The sequence below is a fragment of the Cinclus cinclus genome, chromosome 10, assembly GCF_963662255.1.
Source record: "Cinclus cinclus chromosome 10, bCinCin1.1, whole genome shotgun sequence".
Classification (NCBI taxonomy): domain Eukaryota; kingdom Metazoa; phylum Chordata; class Aves; order Passeriformes; family Cinclidae; genus Cinclus; species Cinclus cinclus.
Genome location: NC_085055.1, coordinates 12515641 through 12533861, shown reverse-complemented (window position 1 = coordinate 12533861; position 18221 = coordinate 12515641). Strand labels below are relative to the sequence as shown.

The following is an 18221-nucleotide window of genomic DNA, read 5'->3' as shown; positions in this document are numbered from 1 at the left end:
GGATGGCAGTGCTCAGCAAAGCCGTGTCACTGTCAGACTGAGCATGGATGTGGTGAGCAATGTGTGCACGTAACACCAATGTGATCTGTGAGGCTGTGGAACATACCACTTGTACTTTGTGCCAAGTACTCATGGGTACTTTATACCTGCAATTAAGGAAGAATCCAGCAGGAGCAGCTCTTAAAGGCGCCAATGTCCTGCCCTCCTTTACCCCCACTTTTCTTGTGCCTGAGGCCATCTGGTGCTCAGCAGGGCTTCTTTGTACTTTACAAGGTATAGAAAGCATTTTGCTTAACAAAAAAACTTTGCTACCTTCCAGTAAAGACCTTTCCTATAATGGCTTCCAAAATCCTAAATGAAATGTGTATGTAGCTTTGAGGGAGGTACAGGAATGCACGAAGACAGTTTTAAATGAACCAGGTAATGTATAGTAAGTCACTTCATCACTCAGATGGTTTTAAGCTGCTTGTATGATCTCCCTTTTTCTGTGCCACAAGCACCTAAATTCCAAGTTTGATGCTATTTTGAAACTTGATTTAGTTTGGGGTATTTTTAAAGGCTTTGTTCTCTGCATTCTCCTCAGTGCTCAGATAAATTCAGTTCACAGTGTTCCTTTGTCTTCCTCAGCAGAAGTGCAACCTGATGTCCCTGACATTGCTTCTGATGGAAAGGCTGGTTTACTTGGTTTTCTCTGCTTACACCTTGATGCATTTTAAAAGCTAAATCGGGCAAGTTCTTCTTTGCAGTAGGTCCAGATACTCCATATAGTTTTTTTTTACAAAGGGATGTCTGATTTCCCTCTGCTTGAGAAATATCAGTTAGAGTTCCTTGCTGAATGGGGACAGGAAAATAAATGCCTTTTCTGTCTTTACATTTGCTGGCAACTTAGCTTGCATGCACATCTTAATCTTTAGGTGCATATGGTGAAGACTCATGTGTACAATACAGAGTGGTATAAAGAGGAAACAAACACAGCCCTTACTTATGTGGACAGTGAGCTCCACAGCACTGCAATTGTGAATCTTCTTGCACAGGTTTAAGTCCTCAAGCTGCATCCTGTTTAGAGAAAGCATTTTCAATATGCTTCCAAATAGGAAGATCAGTTGCAAATAAGAGCCTTAACTCATGTGTATAAGGGTTTTTTTCTGTCTTTAGTTTCTTTCCCACCAACTTGTACACAATTCATGGAAACTGCAGATACTTTTTCCATAGCTCACTGTCTCATGTGAAACTTTTACATCTTACCAGAACTCTTTGTTTCTGTAATATGCCTTTTTGTGGTATTGTGATGCCACCTCACAAATGTAATTATTCTGTTTGAAACCAGTGTTAAGTGTCACAACATAAATAAAACCATGGTTTCCATTAATGCCTTATGGCACTAATACTAATCTAATGTTTGGGTTCTTGGAGCTCTTCAGTAGAAGCTGGCAGCTAAAATTGGCAGGTATGTTCCTAGATAAATTCTTAAATCAATATTTTAATTTCCTCATGACTCTTACTTATTATAACTTTTATGTAAATTGGTTTGTTCACACATTCAGATTTGTTGACTTGCCTAGACCTGACAGTAGATCTGGTAACCTAAGTCATGAGCTTAAAGTAGCAGTATCACAGAAAATATTGCATTTTTCAAGGTCTTTGTGTGTTGTAGGATTTAAACATAACTGGTCTGTCTCTTCATGGTCAACACTGAGTCATCAGTCACTAGCATGGAGTAATGGAAAATTACTAACACCAGCTACTCCTTAGGAAGTAAAACTCTTCCTCAAAACAGAACTGGGCTCTTTGCAATTGCATACTTCAGTTGAAAAATGGATGCATGCAGCCTCACTGATACAAATACTAACATGTGGCTTTTCCTGAGTGGATGTGTCTTGAATCCCTAAAGAAATAGTGGTAGGTTGGTTAGTCTTGGTGAGAGACAGCTCACAAAAATATACAGTTGTTACATCTGTGTAACTTACGGTTTCGTTCTGACATTTCACCAGTCTTAGAAAACAAACCTGACACAACGGGCAGAACCAAAAACTGTCCCTCTGCTTCTGTGAAAGGACACAACTGAGGGAGGGACAGTAAGGGTACAGCAGGCATTCAGCTTCTTGAAAAAAGCTGTACGTTCCTCTCCTTATATGTTGACTGTTTCTCCTTGTAACACTGAAAGGAAGTGGGGGAGAGAGAATGGGAAGAACATGAAAAAACTAAAGAGATTAAAAAAGAGGTGAAACTTAGTGCAGATGTGAAAGCTGCAGGCGTCAGGGAGAGTGTGAAAGCTGCAGGGGTAAATGGGGTTGCTGGAAGCAGGAATGACAGCTCCTCAGCCTCCGGGAGGAAACCAGAGCGAACATCATCTATTTGTGTCCACTTCCCAGGGCGGCATGAAGACTGTGACGTGTGACTGCGTCATCTGTGACAAGTTTAACTTGGATAGCAACTTCATGTTGCTGCTTTTGAGGAGGAGTGGGGATGGCTGGTGTTCTGTCAGTTTTACACCTGGGAACAGTAAGCAGCACTTAACTAGTTAAAGATCTTTTTCTGTTTTCTCTTAAACAATATTCTGCTGTCCTTCACTGCAAACTGGAGACTGCAACATGGTCCTGTTCACTCTGATTTACTCCAAAACACGATCCGCTCTAGTTCAAAAAGTATTCTCACACAAAGGGTCTGTAAGAAGCCCAAGCTCACACACTTGAGAGTCCTTGACAGGAAAACCTGCGATTTGCGTTTCTCCTTCAAAGACTTTGAGCGTTCCCCACAAGAGCCTTCCTCAAGCTTTCTTCCCGCTGGTGGCACCCTCCGCAGGGACACTGGTTGTCCGCGGGAGCCAGTGCGTGTTCCTGTGAGTCCGTGTCAGTCCCTGTGTGTCCCTCTGCCCCTTGCTCTCCACCCGCCAGGGCCCGTCCTGCCGCCCCCTGCCCCGCGCGGCTCGGTGGGGCCGACGGGCGGGGCCACGGTCGAGAGGCGGAGCCCGGCTGAGGGACACGGGCCGTTCTCCACCCGCACAGGGGCCCGGCCCGTCCTTCCCGCGCTTCTCCCCGAGAGAGAGATTCTCCCGTTTAATGAAGAGCTGTAATTTTAAAAAAAAATCAAGCAGGTACCAACAACCGGCTGAGCAGGCCCCGGTGCCACACGGCCGGCCCCGCCCCCTCGGTAGCGTCACGGCGGCTAACGCTGTGTGGCCTGGACTGTGGCCTCAGTGGTGCGGGAAGCCGCAGCGATGGAGCTGCCCGTTGGCGGACCTGGCTGTCACTCTGAGTACGCCGGGGCGGGAGCAATCGCTGCGGTGCCGGCGGTTGGCTGCATCTTCAGAGCGGCCGCGCTTATTGGGCGCTCTGCCTCCTGAGCCCTCCTCTCCCGCGTTGTGATTGGTCAGCGCTCTCCCTGCTCTCGCGGGCGGTCGCTGCTGGCTGCCCGGGCCGTCAGTCGCGCCCGGGGGGGGCGGGCACAGCACCCTTCGGCCACCGCCCCCTCCCTGAGTGCCTCCCCCGCCCCGCCCCGCCCCGCCCGCCGGCCCTGGCCCGGTCTCGCCTCGCCCCGGGTTCGCCGCGCCAACGCCGCCAGCAGCCGCAGTAGCGGAGGCAGCGGCGCGCCCCGCCACCATGAAGGTGACCGTGGACTTCGAGGAGTGCCTGAAGGACTCGCCGCGTTTCAGGTGCCGCCGAGAAGGGACTGGGCCGGGGTCGTTCTGGGAGACAGGAAGCGGGGCCGGGTGTGTGCGGGGCGGGCCGGGATGTGGGGGCCCTGGCGGTGACAGGTGCTGGAGAGCTGTGGGCAGCCGGCCTTGAGCGGAGAGGCAGGCAGGGGACATGTGGGTCCTGCCGTGGTGTGTGGGCTCTGAGGAGGAAGGGGAGGCGGGATGTGGGAAGTGCAAGGAGAAGGGGCAGCATGTGTGGTACGCGGGACTGGGTGGGCAGTGTGCGGGGTCTGGGCTCGTGCGGAGGTAGCGCAGGGTGCGGCGAGCACTGCTGGGGTCACTCGCCTTCGAGGAGATGGGAGTGAATGGTGGCGGGCGGCTGGTGCAGGGAGCGCTCGTCAGCCGAAATGGTGTCAGCTGAGACTCAGGCTCAGGAGGGTGAACTCTGGTGGTCTGTCTTCGGTTTTTCAGAGTTGTGCTCACACTTGAGTTCCCACCGTCTCCTGCCTGTGTCTGTTGCGTGGTCCGTATTCGGTGTGGCCACTGTCGGGGTGCCAGTAGCAAACAAGCTCAGTAGCGTCTTAACTTCCTGTTGTCAGAGCAAGGCATGCACTCCTTTGTTTTTCCCCAGTCCAGTGACCAGTTGTCTATCATTGCTATAGGGTTATTTCTGATTATGTCAGGCAAATTTCCATACAGTTTTCCTTATGTTTTTACCCATTCTGTATATGTATTTTACACCGTTGTATCTAATCAACATAATTGTTCCTCTCTGTGGGATGTGTGGCTGGTCTGTGCCTACATACACCCACTTTCTGTGCCTTGTATTACCCTGCTTAGATGGTGGAGACGCAAACAGCTCCATGAAGTGATGTGTCATTGCTGTGCCCCTCCTGTCCCATACTGAGCCCGTATCTCAACTGCCTATGGCTCAGTGGGGGGCTCTGGATGTTGAGGGAAATAGTACTGCTCTTTCTCTGCTTTCTGGCCATATGTTCACGCCTCCTCTTTGTATCAGCTTTAGCAGTCCTGTGGTTTCTGGGATGTAGAGGAAGTTGGAGAAGGAAGGTTGGTTGAATGGCTTACCCTTGGCAGAAGTTGGAGTTCCTGTTCTTCCCTCCTTCGCTCCTGCCTCTGCTGCCAGTTTGTTGCTGGCTGCTTCTCCCATGGGTTTTTTGGTAACTGTGATGTGTGTTGATGGATCCTTCAATGAATTGGGTGCCCTGGCAGAAGAGACTGGATGGTTCTCTGCCAGGTTTGTGAGTTGTGTCAGCATCTCAGTGGGTGTGAAACCTACTAAAGCTTATGGGGAGTAGAGAGAGGAAACCTCATTGCCAGAAGCAAGACTAGAGGAAGGCAGTGGAGAGTGTGACCTCCCTTAGGGCAGCAGGGAACTTTTACACTGGCTTAGCTGTTTCACAAAACTTTGTCCTATGATGGACATGCTTGCTAGTGTATGTACTTTCTGAGACAGCTATATTTAATGTTGGTCCATCCCATTTGATGACAATGCGGTAGTAGATTGGCATAACTTAACCACAGAACTGTACCAGTAGTTGCATTTTTTCAAATTACTCATACCTGCTGAAGTACTAAATAGAGAAGTATTTAGTTCTAAGAACTAACTCGAGAAAACAAGAAGTTGTGACTAAAATTTGTGAGCAGAACTGTGCTGCTGTTTCTTCAAGGTAAGTCATACTAGTTCATTAGAATTCACTTTGTAGCATTCTCCTTTTGCCCCTCTTGATTCCTTTCCTTCAAGGAAAAGAAACTGGAGAAAACCCTTTGTTAAGGTCTGCTAGTACCTCATGGTCTTTTCCCAGTCTGATACTACTACCCTTGAAGAAATTGCAGAAAACCTTGTGGTGTATTCACTTGATGTCAGCAAAACATCCTTCCAGCCTTTAACTGATCGGAAATGGTTAAAATTGCAAGGCAAAATTCCTGTAGTATTTCTGAAAAAGTTAATATCTTTCATTATTAGTCGTCAATATTTGCTGCTATAATTTTGGTAATTCTAGTGTTTGTATAAATTACTCAACCCAAACAGTAGAAACCTTCTGAATGAAGGTTACTGCAGTGGTTTTATTCAGGGATGATAGAGACACTAATGTAGAGCAAGGTCATGATAAAGTCCTATATTCTTGCAGGGGATAGTGTGGACATTATGCCGCTTCTTGCTCTGTGTTCCTTGTAGTAAAGCTGAGCTGCAGCTTTCTCCTGACCCTGCTGATGGGAGGGTGTAGCCTCTGTCCTTCTGTCAAGTATACCTGTCAGAGCTGTTAAATAAACCTGTTGGGAGGTATGTGGTGAATAGAAATGTCACAGGTTACTTTCTTATGGTCTTGGTGATAGCTGGGAGGACATGGGTGAATCAGAGTTCCTGAGTCACTGAATCCCTGTTTTCATGGGGAACTATTTAAATTTTTCAAAGCATGCTGCTACAGGCAGCTTCAGCCACATGGCTTTCTTGCTTGTTTATCTATTTCTTATGAAGTTCATAGTGGTGTTTCTTGGCTTTGAGATTTAATTGGGCCCCAAATCACAGAACCTAAGGTCCGTTTTCTTGCTTCAAGTCCTTCTGAAGGGACCATGCATTGTAGCTGTTGAGGTGCTGATATGTGATTAGATAATAATGGCTCTACAAGTTCACTTCTATTTCATAGTAAGGCATATTGGTTTTTTTCCTCCTTCCAGTAGATAATAAAGAAATCTCTGATTTATAAAACCTGAAGCAATAATGGCTTATTGCATCACTAGATTTGTAAACTTAACATGTCAGATCAGTTTGGAGTTGGGGACTTGATGTTTAGAAACTGATTTTTAAGGTAGGGGAAAAGGACTGTGAGTTCAGGCACACTTTTGCAAATGTGTAGTCATGTTTTTTTTTTCTAAACCTGCTTTGAAAATAATCTTGCTGAAATCACATGCTTTTCTGTCATGATCTCCTCTCCTAAAACATGGACAGACCAAAGATCTAGTGAGGAAATGCGTTTGCAGTTCTCCTACAACGTGTCAATGGCTTCCCATCAAATGAAGAAGTTGGCTGAGGAAGGGCCTTGGGGCAGTCCTTGAACAGTAAGAACTGAGCTGTGCTGGCAAGTTCTGTGTATATAATCACGCATTCCTGCAGTAGTTTTTTTGATATGCAAATAGCTTTGTGAAATAATTCTTTCTCCTTTAAACAGTGAGAGTTTAAGTTTCAGAGTTTAATGAAACAGGCTTCTACACTGGTGTTTAATTTTCATTTTTTCTTCTTCTACCTATAGAATGCTTTTTCTCAATGAAGTATCACTGTAGCAACCACATGACTCACTGAAACTAAATTATTAGAAAGGAGAAGCAATTTTAAGTGATGTGGAAATGCAGCTGCTCTAAGTAACAGTTAACAATTTTGATCAAAATTTTGAACAAATAATGGGAAAAGCAAAATTCAGTTGCTTGTAATCTGTGCAATTGTAGAACTCTCTTCAAAAACATTCAGGCTGATACAGTCTTTAAAAATGCTTTAATAAAACGTTCTGTGGTTTTGATTTAATTTCTTTGTCCTTATCTGTCACTGTTGCCAAAGTTTAATTTTTTTTGCATTTAAATTTCTCTTAATTTCCTGAGACTCCAGTTGCAGAACAGATGATGGATGAATGAGTTAGATCAAAATAGAAATGAAACTTGTCAATTACCATTCTTAGTCGTGGGTAGTTTTTGGGTAGAACTGTGGTTATTCCATTTCAGCTAAGCCAAAGCACTGCTCTGGTGGGCAGACCTGCTGTGGTGTAAGGCTGGCTTGTCACTGGAGTTCCCTGCTATGTGCTGGCTTCCTTCTCCCATGGCTTTTGCCCTGCTCTGTGTGGGGCCAGCTGACGTGCACCTCGTGCTTATCCAGGGGGTGCAGGTTGAAGAGGTCACTTGTACCACTTTCTGGCTTTTTAGATTTATTATGTTTTGTTTTTTTCTCTCTTCTTTTGCACTGTGTCACCAAAGGTTTGTCACTAAGCATGTTTCCCAAACAATAGTAAATGTTTTGTCACTTAAACTGAGTAATATAAGAAAGTGGCTTATTTAACCTATTTGGAATATGTTGTGTTCAGTAGTCAGAGAAATTATCAAAAGTGCTTAACCCATATATTTTGATTTGCTTATTACCTTCTGGAGAAAATAGAGAAATAGGAGCATCAGGAAAGTTGTCCCTTTGGTGCTGAGTTCCAGTGGGAAGGGTGCTGGAGGGCAACTGCTTCCCAACCTTCTGTGAGTGGCAACAAGTCCCTGGTGTTCAGCCTGGGTTTGTAGCTCAGCCCACCTGTGTGGATGTGGCTCCACTGAAATCACTGAGGCTGCTTCTCAGGCTGAACTCAGCCACATTCCAAGTGTGAAGAGAAATGAGACCAAGAACTCTGCATACAAGATCTGTTTGTTTTGCTCAGACTTACCTAGCTGTTTTAGAACAAATTTCCAAAGAAGTGTTTGGTCTGGGCTTTCTGCCCTTGGCGTTTGGGACTGAAAAGCAAGTTTGTAACGTACTTGGCAAGGGAGGATGGAAACTATTGCAGAATAATAGGAAAAAAGATACAATAAGTGAAAAGAAAAAGCTGCCAAGCATTTGATTGTGAGTTTGCATTTAGCATTTTTCATACTTAGGTGGTTGTTAATGTTTATAGTTTCCTATATGAGACTCCAGAAGTGCACTTTTTGTAGCTGAAGTGATGTGGAGGAGTCTTGGTGGGATGTCTCTAAGTTACATGTGTACAATATCCCTGTCCACTCTGCTGGGAGTCTGGTGGAATTAAACTTAGTTAAACTGATTCTAGATTGCTAATTCTGCACTTTTGTGAAGATTACAATGACTGTTCTGCCTGTTCTGCTCAGGCTCTAGTCAATGGTTGATTTATTTTTTTAATCTGTAACTATGCCTTTCAAATGTACATTAAGAAAATGCATGACCTAAAGAAAGGGAGATGTATTTGAACATAGTGAACAGTGTTAGAGCAATTTATTCCAGGGAAATCATTAAAGAATAAAGAAGGTTCATTGAAGATCACTCCCAAATACATCTGTGAAAAATCTCTCACACTGAAATATTTTAAATCTGAAGAAACTTAGTAGTAATTTGTTAACAATCCTTCTTAATGGAGATTAAAGAAATGTGTCCTGAAATCAGGATGTCTTCATTTGGTTAGTGCACATAAATTTTTAAAATACTAAAATAAAGTTGGCTGGCACAGTTATGAATAAGAAAGGGTAGGGTTATTAATGGCGATTCTTTTTCTTTATTGTTTGATTATAATTTACATTAATGAGAAAATTTTAAAATCTTAACTATATCTTAAATTGCTAATAGGAACTTAAAATGTTAACTTCCTCAGTTTTGGTCTTTTTTCATTTTTATCTGGAAATGCTTAAAAAAACCCCACAGTGAGAAGGGACTTACAGTGGAAATAGTGACAAAATCTGCACATTATTGTAACATTGCTGTACCACAGCAGCAGTATGGTTGCTGAAGAACTGATGTTAATTAAGCCTATACAACTGATCTTTAATGAGCACTTGCAGAATTAGAAAGACAGCTTATTTGTGTGTGTGCAATGGAACTGTAATTATACAAGTCCTTATAGTCTTTCAGGTTTTAAATATAGATTTGAAGAGGTTTGGTTTTTTAGCCTCAAGTGTCTCATTTATGTTGCCTAAGCACATCTTATGTAATTACATTAAGAAACGAAGTTATTGAGATGGTAGTTTTATATTTTTTGGGAGGGGAGGAATAGCAAAGTTAAAATCTCTGGAAAACAGGGTCAGTAAATAGAATATTCATTGGGAAGGTGGCAACTATAAAATAGAAATCTGTGTCTTCTACTAGATGGACTTTTTGGTGGCTCTGTTTTTTCACTGTACATATCTGTGAAACTGTTGGCCTCTGAATAGCAAATGTGCTGATTTCAGCAATGTTTGCATCGTCCTGTGATATTTTTTCAGACTTAGCTTCTTGACAACCTTGTATTCAGAACCATATTATTTAGCTTAGCCAGAATTTTTCCTGTTCTTATTTCATGCAGCGAACAATATGGCTTAAATTTTTGCTAACTTGTTACTAGAGTAAATAATTCTAAAAATTTCCCAAAGCAAACTCTGTTCTTATAACCTGTTTTGAGAGAAAAAAAAGAAAGGAAAATGTCAAATTTCCATTGGCTACAGAAATTACTGTTTACAGACAAGAACCCTTTGCCTTAATCTTGATGCAGGCCTTGCTGCCTGAATCAGTTAAGTATCTCAGGGTGATGCAAATGCAGAAAGTGTCATGTTTACATAGGCAGGAAATAGAAGAATAAATTCTGAGTAATTTAGTTACCTTTTTTTTTTGCCTCCCTCTTGTACATGCAGAATTCATTTTAAGAACACATGTAGAAGTTTAAACTGTGTAAATGCATTTGTGAGATCTGTGAGCAGATACTGCTGTTTTGAGATGTAGATATTTCTGTGACTTTAGGTAGTGATTTGGGTGCTTTGCTTTTTGCTAGTGGCAGATTTGTAACAAAAGTAAGGGCTGAAGTCGCCGTCTGCAATGGAAGACCATGGGGAGGGCATGCAGCTTAGTGTGTGGACTGTAATGTTATCTTAATACATGCAGGAGTTTTCCACACCTCTGTGTGAGGCAATTTAAATCCTGGTTCTGTTGTCAGTCTTTCACATTACTAAAAGATTAGATTATGAATATGAGAAACAGTAGATATTATCATTATGATCATAAACTAGACAATTTTAAGCAGTCCAGTAGACTCAAACATTGTTTTGCCTTCCAGGTAATCTTTTCAAGAGGATTCCTTGTGTATGTGGCAGAATAATGATTTTATGGTTAATGTTTACTTTATGAATATTAGAAGTAGCCAGGCCTCAGACCTAAATCAGTTGTGTTGTTGTGATGCACTGCCTGTGTGAGAAGAAATCTAATTTATGGAGTGATGTCAGGTATACATTTTCAAATTGAGAAGACACGGTGATAGGCGAAGGAAATAATTTGTGGCAAAATAGATCCTTCAAGTTCCTTATATGAATGAGAGGAGATTTTGAACAGAGAAGATGCCTGTCAGATGGCTGGTAAACTTAGTAGTGTGGCATGAGTCTGTCTGTGAATCAGGATTCCTTTTTGATGTTTTAAGTTATCTAGTTTATACTTCAAGACTTGGCAGTGTTCAGGCACAATGTCCTTGGATAATTTTTGTAGTTAACATTTCAATATTAATGGCACTGAAATAGTTATATTATAGTTTTTGGACAAGGATCTGACTGTAGCTGCACATGCACAAACGATCTTTTCATTTAATGATTTGTGACCTACCTTCAGCAGCAGTCATAAAAGGAAGACCTCTGCTTACAGTTTTGTCCTGCTAAACATAAACCAGAGCTAGTGAGAATTTGCATGATGTGATTTTGAAGTTTCTAAGTTGGATATAATACAAAAACATTGGAGAAGTCTTATGTAGTGAAATGTATTCTATCTGCTAAAATTAAAACCAAAACATTCTGTGCAAGACAATTGCAGATTTCCATCTTTCTGTGTGCCAGATGTTAATTTAAGTAGGAACACATGCATATCAAATGCACATTTCTGTGCATTTGAAATATTCTGGTCTTCAATTTTTAGTGATCTTGTAGTTATTATAGAATTATGTATAACTTATGTAATGCTGGAGATCATCTAACAGATTTTAGTGTATTGATATTTAGAATGACATATTGCGGATGTAAATTTGAATTCAATCCTTTGTAACAAAGGAAAAGTGTGTTGTATTCAGGGTTCTGGCCATGAATGTTTATCCCTTCTGTCTGTCAGAAAAGATGTGAAATATGACCTGGGAGGTGGGGTTTGGGTTTCTGCTCTGTGGACTCCACCCGGGGAGGCCCTGAGCCTCTCCTGTCCCTGCCCTGTGGTCTGAGCAGGGATCTCTCTCTGCTTGGCACAGAGGTGGTGGCTGGTGTGAGTCTGTGCTGGAAGCCCTGTCCCACCCTCTGGTGCTTTCCTAGATTCCAGCTCTCCACTGACTCCCTTGCTGCTCAAGCTGCTGGTCAGTGGGCACTAATGGTGTCTGAATGTTGGTAATTTTTGGCATAAAAAGATGCAGTTTGTGTCAGGTTTGGGGGGGTGGGGGTTTGTTTTGACTTCTTTAAATAATCAGACTCAGCATTTATTTGGATTCTTATGATGAGCTTCAATGTAGAGAGTATGTGGTGTTATAACAATGCTATTGGTTCCATTTAACATGCTGGTGGTGTTATACTTTTGGTTTAAGACAACCTGAAGAAGAACTAAGTGGGTGAAGAAGAAAAATAATGTAGGTGCAGCAGTGTTGGGCCTTGTGATCTTAACTGGCTCTAGCAAAAGGCACTGTAGAGACTCACGGGCCAACTGGAAATGGCAAGAAATATTTTGTCTTTCTTAGACTTGTACCATTCATGTAAGTTGGAGTTCCTGTCTATAGAAAGTGTTTAGTAAATAATGACCTAGGCCCCTTCTTTCTTAACTTCCTTAAACAGGAAAAGGAGAATGCATCTCATCTGCTGTGTACCATCCCTCCTCTTAAGCCAGATCTTAGGCTTAGGCTCCTTACAACTATTAATCTTCATTAAGGTTTGATCCCAAGCAGTTCTTGGTTTGTTTTAGCCATATGTGTCAGGATAAGGTGAACTGCACCCTGGAAATCACATGTTTCTGTTCTATCATTTCCAAAGGTGCTTTGGCTGACTAATTCAGGTATCTGTGCATAGATACCAGTATTTGATCAGATAAGGCACACTGCAACAATAGAACAATTGCATTTGTTTTACCAGACTGGGTTGCTGTTAAGGATGAAAAGTTTTCAAGACTACTTAGGAATCTGATGTTTCATTGAGGGTGCAGCTTCTGGCTGAATTTCTGTGTTGCTAAATTGGACCCTGTTTAAAAAGACTACACACATTTACACACCTTCTCTATGGGATTATTCCTCAAAAGAATCTACAGGATTATTCTTCAGAAGAATCTCTGGTTTGTGGAGAATGATTTTTAAAAGTATTAATTTAACTTAATTTCTTTTGTCAAATGTCTGATTTTGAAGAATATATCTGCCTATTTATTCTGTTCTACTTGATTTATCCAAAAAGAATGATGAAAAATGACAAAGGAAAGCATTGAATGTGCATACTATTACAAACTATCCACTGTATTGTAAATATCAGTCTGGCAAGATTTTGTTTGAAAATATTTGCTGTTGATTTGAGATGAAAAACCTTTGACATGTAATAACTGAAGGATATTTAAGCTTCTGCTTGGTTGGAAAACAGCTTACCTGCAGTTAGGTTTGATAGATGAGTGAAATCCCCTGGTCTTTAAAATCTCTTGATGACTAAAAGCTAGTGGGAGAAAAGATACTAAATGTACCCAGAGAAGTTCCAGGGCTGTGGGTGTACTGCATGCATTTTGTAGTTTTTATGTTATAAAATTCCAAATGCCTATTTTCTTTTTTTTTTTTAATATAGTTTATCATTATCATTTGAAATGGATGAGGAGGAAAGGCCACTGGCTGTTGCAAATTTGAAAACAGTAAATTTGAGGAAAACGTGACTACACTATGTTTCTTTATTGTCCTGCTCTAATGCTTATGCATTAATCTCTTTTGGTTGAGGTTGGATTCATTTGACTGGCTGCTTCAGTGCAAAGGCATGAAGGGCTAACAAACTGCTTTTTGCAATATGTGAGAACAATAAAACTGCCCAATAAAACTCTTAATTTACATGGAAAATGCACTTTAGGTTACTGTGAGATCCATGTATGTATGTCCACCTAATATGTAAACAAAAAATTCAGGTTCAGAATGTGTATTACAACAAAGCTGCAGCCTTCTCTCTGACTGTCAAATAGAGCTTTGTGAAAATGTATTACTGAAATATTCAACTTCTGAAATGGACAAAAAGGGTAAATACTTGCTGGTGACTCAGTCTTCATAGCAAATCTGAAGCTTCCCTCAGGTTTTGGTAAAGACGATCCACCTGATAAAACTGGAATTGTAGACAGCTAATAGTCCTCAGCTCTTCTGAAATGTGGTGAGCTCTGGTTACAAAGGCTTTGCCAGTTTATGCTGGTTTATACGCAGCAGAGCTCCTCTAACTATGGTATAAGGTTTAAATTAGCAACTAAGGGAGTGACAAAAAGAAAGGGAGAGATATTACCTATTTTTTTTCTGAAATCAAAGCAAACACAAGATTCATATGAAGATTATGTGGTATCTTTTTGTTTAATTGCACAGTACTCAGACCTTTAGTTGCCTCTACTTTACACATGGTTTCCTGTGTTGGTGGTTTAAATGCTGCTGTATGAGTTCTGAGCATATTGATCCTGAGAATATTATGCTGGTGCTATGTAGTGATATTTACTCTTTCTGCATTGGTTGCAGGTGAGGTACATAAGGGGTGTCTTTCCAAATCAGGGATTAGTATCTTCACTGTTCTTCAGACTGCTATTACTTACAGCTTTTATAAGCAAAGTTGACAGGTCTTAGCATCTGACTGGTAACTCCAGATCTTGAGGCTAACAGGGTGTATTCGTTAGATGTCCTATCTTGTGTCTTTTGCAGTTGGTCGTTTGATGGTTATATTTATGCTTCCACTTCCTGACCTTACTACATACTTGAGTTTTCAAATGTTGAAATCCTTCATTCCATCTGCTGCTTCTGTGTTCAAGGTCCTGGGTGGTTGCTGAGATTTAAAAGATTAAAACAGCTCTTTGATGCTGGCAGATTTTCAGCAACAAGGCTTCTGTACGACACCATCAGTTCCTTGAGCTCCTTTCTGCTGCCCTTTTTTTTTTTTGTTGCAAGATCTTGATACTGTAGTCCTTCTTCCTTATGTGATAGTTAAGTCCTCCTAAAAAGCTTTTGACATAGTCTTGGATGTTGGAGTCACTAGTCCATGTCCAATACATGTCCAGTGCATGACATGTATTGTGATGTGTTGCAATCTTATCAACTTGTAGTGTAATCAGCTTATTTTCCGTGAAGCTTTCATGGTCACCCTTGTGTCCCCATCTTGTTTACAGCTGACTTCTGATGAACAAAACACTGAAGCTGAAAGATGAAGAAAATCTTGCTTCTCAGACTCTTTATGGAGGAAACAGGTTGCTGATTTCCTGCTTAGGCTTACTGTCAGGCTCTCCTGGGGTAGAAAAAGCTTAGGACAAAATTATTAGGCGAAGCCATTGGGAAAATAGCCCTATTAGGCATTCCTGGCAATTTACTGCAGAAGAGTAGTGAGAGAAAAAGTTAAAAAATTTTGGGTCCAGTCCTTATAGTCTGTGTGTGATAGACTGGATGATACAGACTGTTAAATGCTAGTGCAAGTTTAGTGGTAAAGAGTTTGGCTTCCAGATGAGTATGTTAAGGGCAGTAGAATTTGTTCCTTTTTGAAGACTGATTTGATTATAATGTTCATAATATTTGAGCTGTGTGTAGTCTAATAGTAAAGAATTATTTAAGGGAAGTGTACATCTTAGAAAGATTTGTCTTGCTTGCTATATCCGACCATATGAATTATTGAGGAGAAGCTAAGCCTTGTAGGTGCACACAACCTTAAAAAGTGATACCTACAAGCAGGCCTTTGCTTTAATAATTTTATTAATTCAATAAATACTTTTGCTTTATTTCATTTGATTATTTTTTAAGAAATCTGACTTGAGAGGAGTGGCAGAAGGGTCCTTTTGATATTGAGGACTTGATTCCTGTTTCTCCAGGGAAATTTGAAATGCAGATAATGCTTGCTATGTACCTGAAAACTTGGCTTATTCATCAACATCATAATATTCTGTTCAGGAAATGTATTTCCATATTTCAATCCCCCAAGCTCATAGAAAATTTCAAGGATTTCAGGGTAGGGGTTCAACTTTCTGATTAAAAACCCTACTGTTCATGTAGGGTACATAGAGGTTTTTCTAAGCTATTGATAAAATGTTGTGTGGCAATGACTGAAGAATTAATAGAAGGAGTGCTAGCATGAATGAGGAATTTTATCTTGGTGTGTCAGAGAGAGTTCATCATCTGTTCCTCAGTATGGAGGGGCTCTGTGCCCGTGGGGAGAAAAACTGTGCAGTGCCAAACCAGGGCTTCAGTGGGCTCTATGACAGGTTGCAACAGTGTTCGCTCTTCAGACCGTATTAATGGTTATGACACATCTCATAAGTTGTAAAACTCTTCTACCTATCCATGCTGTTATCCAAAGTTACTAGGCCTTACTGTTCCATGTGTGCCTTCTTTGTCCCTCAGTATGTCATGTTTCTTGTTTAGTCTCTGGTTGTCTGATGTCATAACACATGTACCAGCTGTATTCTTTCTTGGCATGCTGGTTTATGTGCCTCTGGACACCTCTGTATATCTCACTGTACATGAAGGAAGTCAAGTGAAGTACAGAGTGATTGGAGGGAAGCCTGAGAAGCTGGAGGGTGGGTCTGCCATCCAGCAGGACCTCAACAAGGGAGGGGAAAGCACAGGTAGAATGCTCCTGAAGTTTAACCCAGACGAATGTGAAGACTTCCTCTGAAAAGTAACAACCCTGTGCAGCTGTGCTGGCGGACAGGGGCCTTTGCAGCCTGGTGACCAGCAAGTGGCCCTTGGTGAGCAGTGAAGAGTGGCAGTGTCCAGTGGCATTAGTCACTGTGGGGTGTGGGCTCTCCCGGCCTGAGGGCACTCAGCAGTCCCTCTGTGGCTGTTTCTGAGCTCATCTGTGAGTAGTTGCTTTGCATCTGAAGGGTGATCCCAAGGTGCAACTGCAGTGGGAGGAAAGGGAGTTGGAGGCAGAGACAAAGCAGACCAAGTGGGTGAGCAAGTGTGATATCTTCCGTGGTACATCTGCATTTTAATTTGCCTTTGCATCACACTACAGGTCTTTGTCTATCCTTTGATTAATGTCTACTGTCCTTTTTGCTGTCAGCTGATAAGCTCTGACATACAGGAGGAGACATTGCTGTAAATCATCAGGTTCATATTCTTATCTTGCACTTAATGTATCTCATTTCCAGGTTTTCAGGTACCTTTTTTTTTCAAGCTGTCTTTAAGGTATAGTGGATGTTGGCTGAAAGGATGTAATCTCCAGTGGAGTCTAAGTTGTGCATTAAGAAGCTGTTCTGCATAGAATATGTGCAAGTAAGAGAGCTGTGTCTTTCTAAGATTTTAGGACAAGACTTTAGCAGTAATGCCATTGAAACTGCAGTGGTAAAAATCCATTCTTTCCATTTCAGGAGTCCAAATATATGAATGTATTCAAAAGCCCCAGAATGAATAGCAATTGATTTTGTGACTTGTTCCTGTTCTTCTGAAAGTATATTCATGAAATGAATCAAAGCTTTTCTCAATAAAAGAAAAAAAATAAACACACGCTATTGGAAAATGCTTTATTATTGGGCTTTTATTATTCTGAATGTTTTTTATAGTGATGTATTATATCTAAAGTTAATGACTGTTAGTTGCCCGTGGCACCTTTGACCTCTCCAGTTTGTTGCTTTTAAGCATCTTATTTAGAGTGACTACTGATTCCAGCCTCCTCATTTTCAGGAATGCAATCTGAAAATGCAAGCCAGAATATGATGAATCAATGAGCAGAAGACTAAAGGCAGGGTGTGGCTTCAATTGCAGCTAGATTTTGCTTGAAGAGGAGCTGACTTTAAAAGCCCTGGTGATCACCACTCTTCTGTGAGAGCAAATGGGCCTGTAGACCCCTGTCTGTGATGTTCTGGTCTGCAGTAGTGCATTACTCCAGGATTAATTGTTTCCTTAGGTCGTGTCTGTAGCTTCTGGTCTAAGAGTGACACATTGTTTTTTTTAGAGGAGAGTTTATCCATCATCATTCTGCTTGATTCCTGGGATTCTCAAAGTACCTTAACCTGGAAGAAAGTCTTTTACTGGTCACTTATGGGGAGTGCTGTGATGGATGTCAGAGTTCAGCTGTCCTTCACATATGCTGGGCTTGGTAACTGGTGACATTATCCTCATTTAAAAAGGCTGCAAAGTCAGGACTTGAGTTTTCTTCCATCATCTCCTGTATTCCTCCTGCACTGAAGCTGTGCAGGAAGCTGTATCTAGCAAACTGAACTGTGTTTTAGGGGGGTGGTGGAGGAGAGAAGTCACAGCAGAGGAAAGAAACACATTCCTGAGAGTCCTCATTACAGAGCATGAAGCGTATGTGGGACCGCTCATTAATAAAAGCTGTCCTCCACCCTTAAGCAGCTGTTCTGGTTTTGTGCGTTGCCATGCAGTATTTGAACATCTTGGGAAACCACAGATGTTTGACTCATACTCTGGACCTGATTTGATCCTTATTCCTAGTGCTGGAGCCTTCTGGCTGAGATCACTGTGATGCAAACCTTGCTCCCAGCTCCCACCTCACTAAGGAGCAACAGTTTTGTTACATGTCATGTCTGGCACTTGGTCCTCAGCTGTTTCACCACCACTTCCTGTGTTTATAGCTGGACAGTGGGTCTTGGCTGTGGACATGACATTTACCCAGAATTAGGATGGTTTTCTGTGAACTGTATGCCTGACACAGATGTTTCAGAGAGAAATGCACCATTGTATTCTGT

At 41.8% G+C, this 18221-nt stretch overlaps 1 protein-coding gene across 2 annotated transcripts in view; it reads left to right on the top strand.

The window, feature by feature from the left end:
* Nucleotides 1-3552: 3552 nt before the first annotated feature.
* The window catches only part of ACAP2 (ArfGAP with coiled-coil, ankyrin repeat and PH domains 2), a 64207-nt gene continuing 49538 nt past the window's right edge, over nucleotides 3553-18221 (top strand). For both annotated transcript variants that reach the window (XM_062498929.1, XM_062498927.1), the window contains exon 1: nucleotides 3553-3652. In XM_062498929.1, coding sequence (XP_062354913.1) covers nucleotides 3600-3652 — 53 coding nt within the window. In that variant the 5' untranslated portion in view covers nucleotides 3553-3599. The remainder of the gene's footprint in view (nucleotides 3653-18221) is intronic.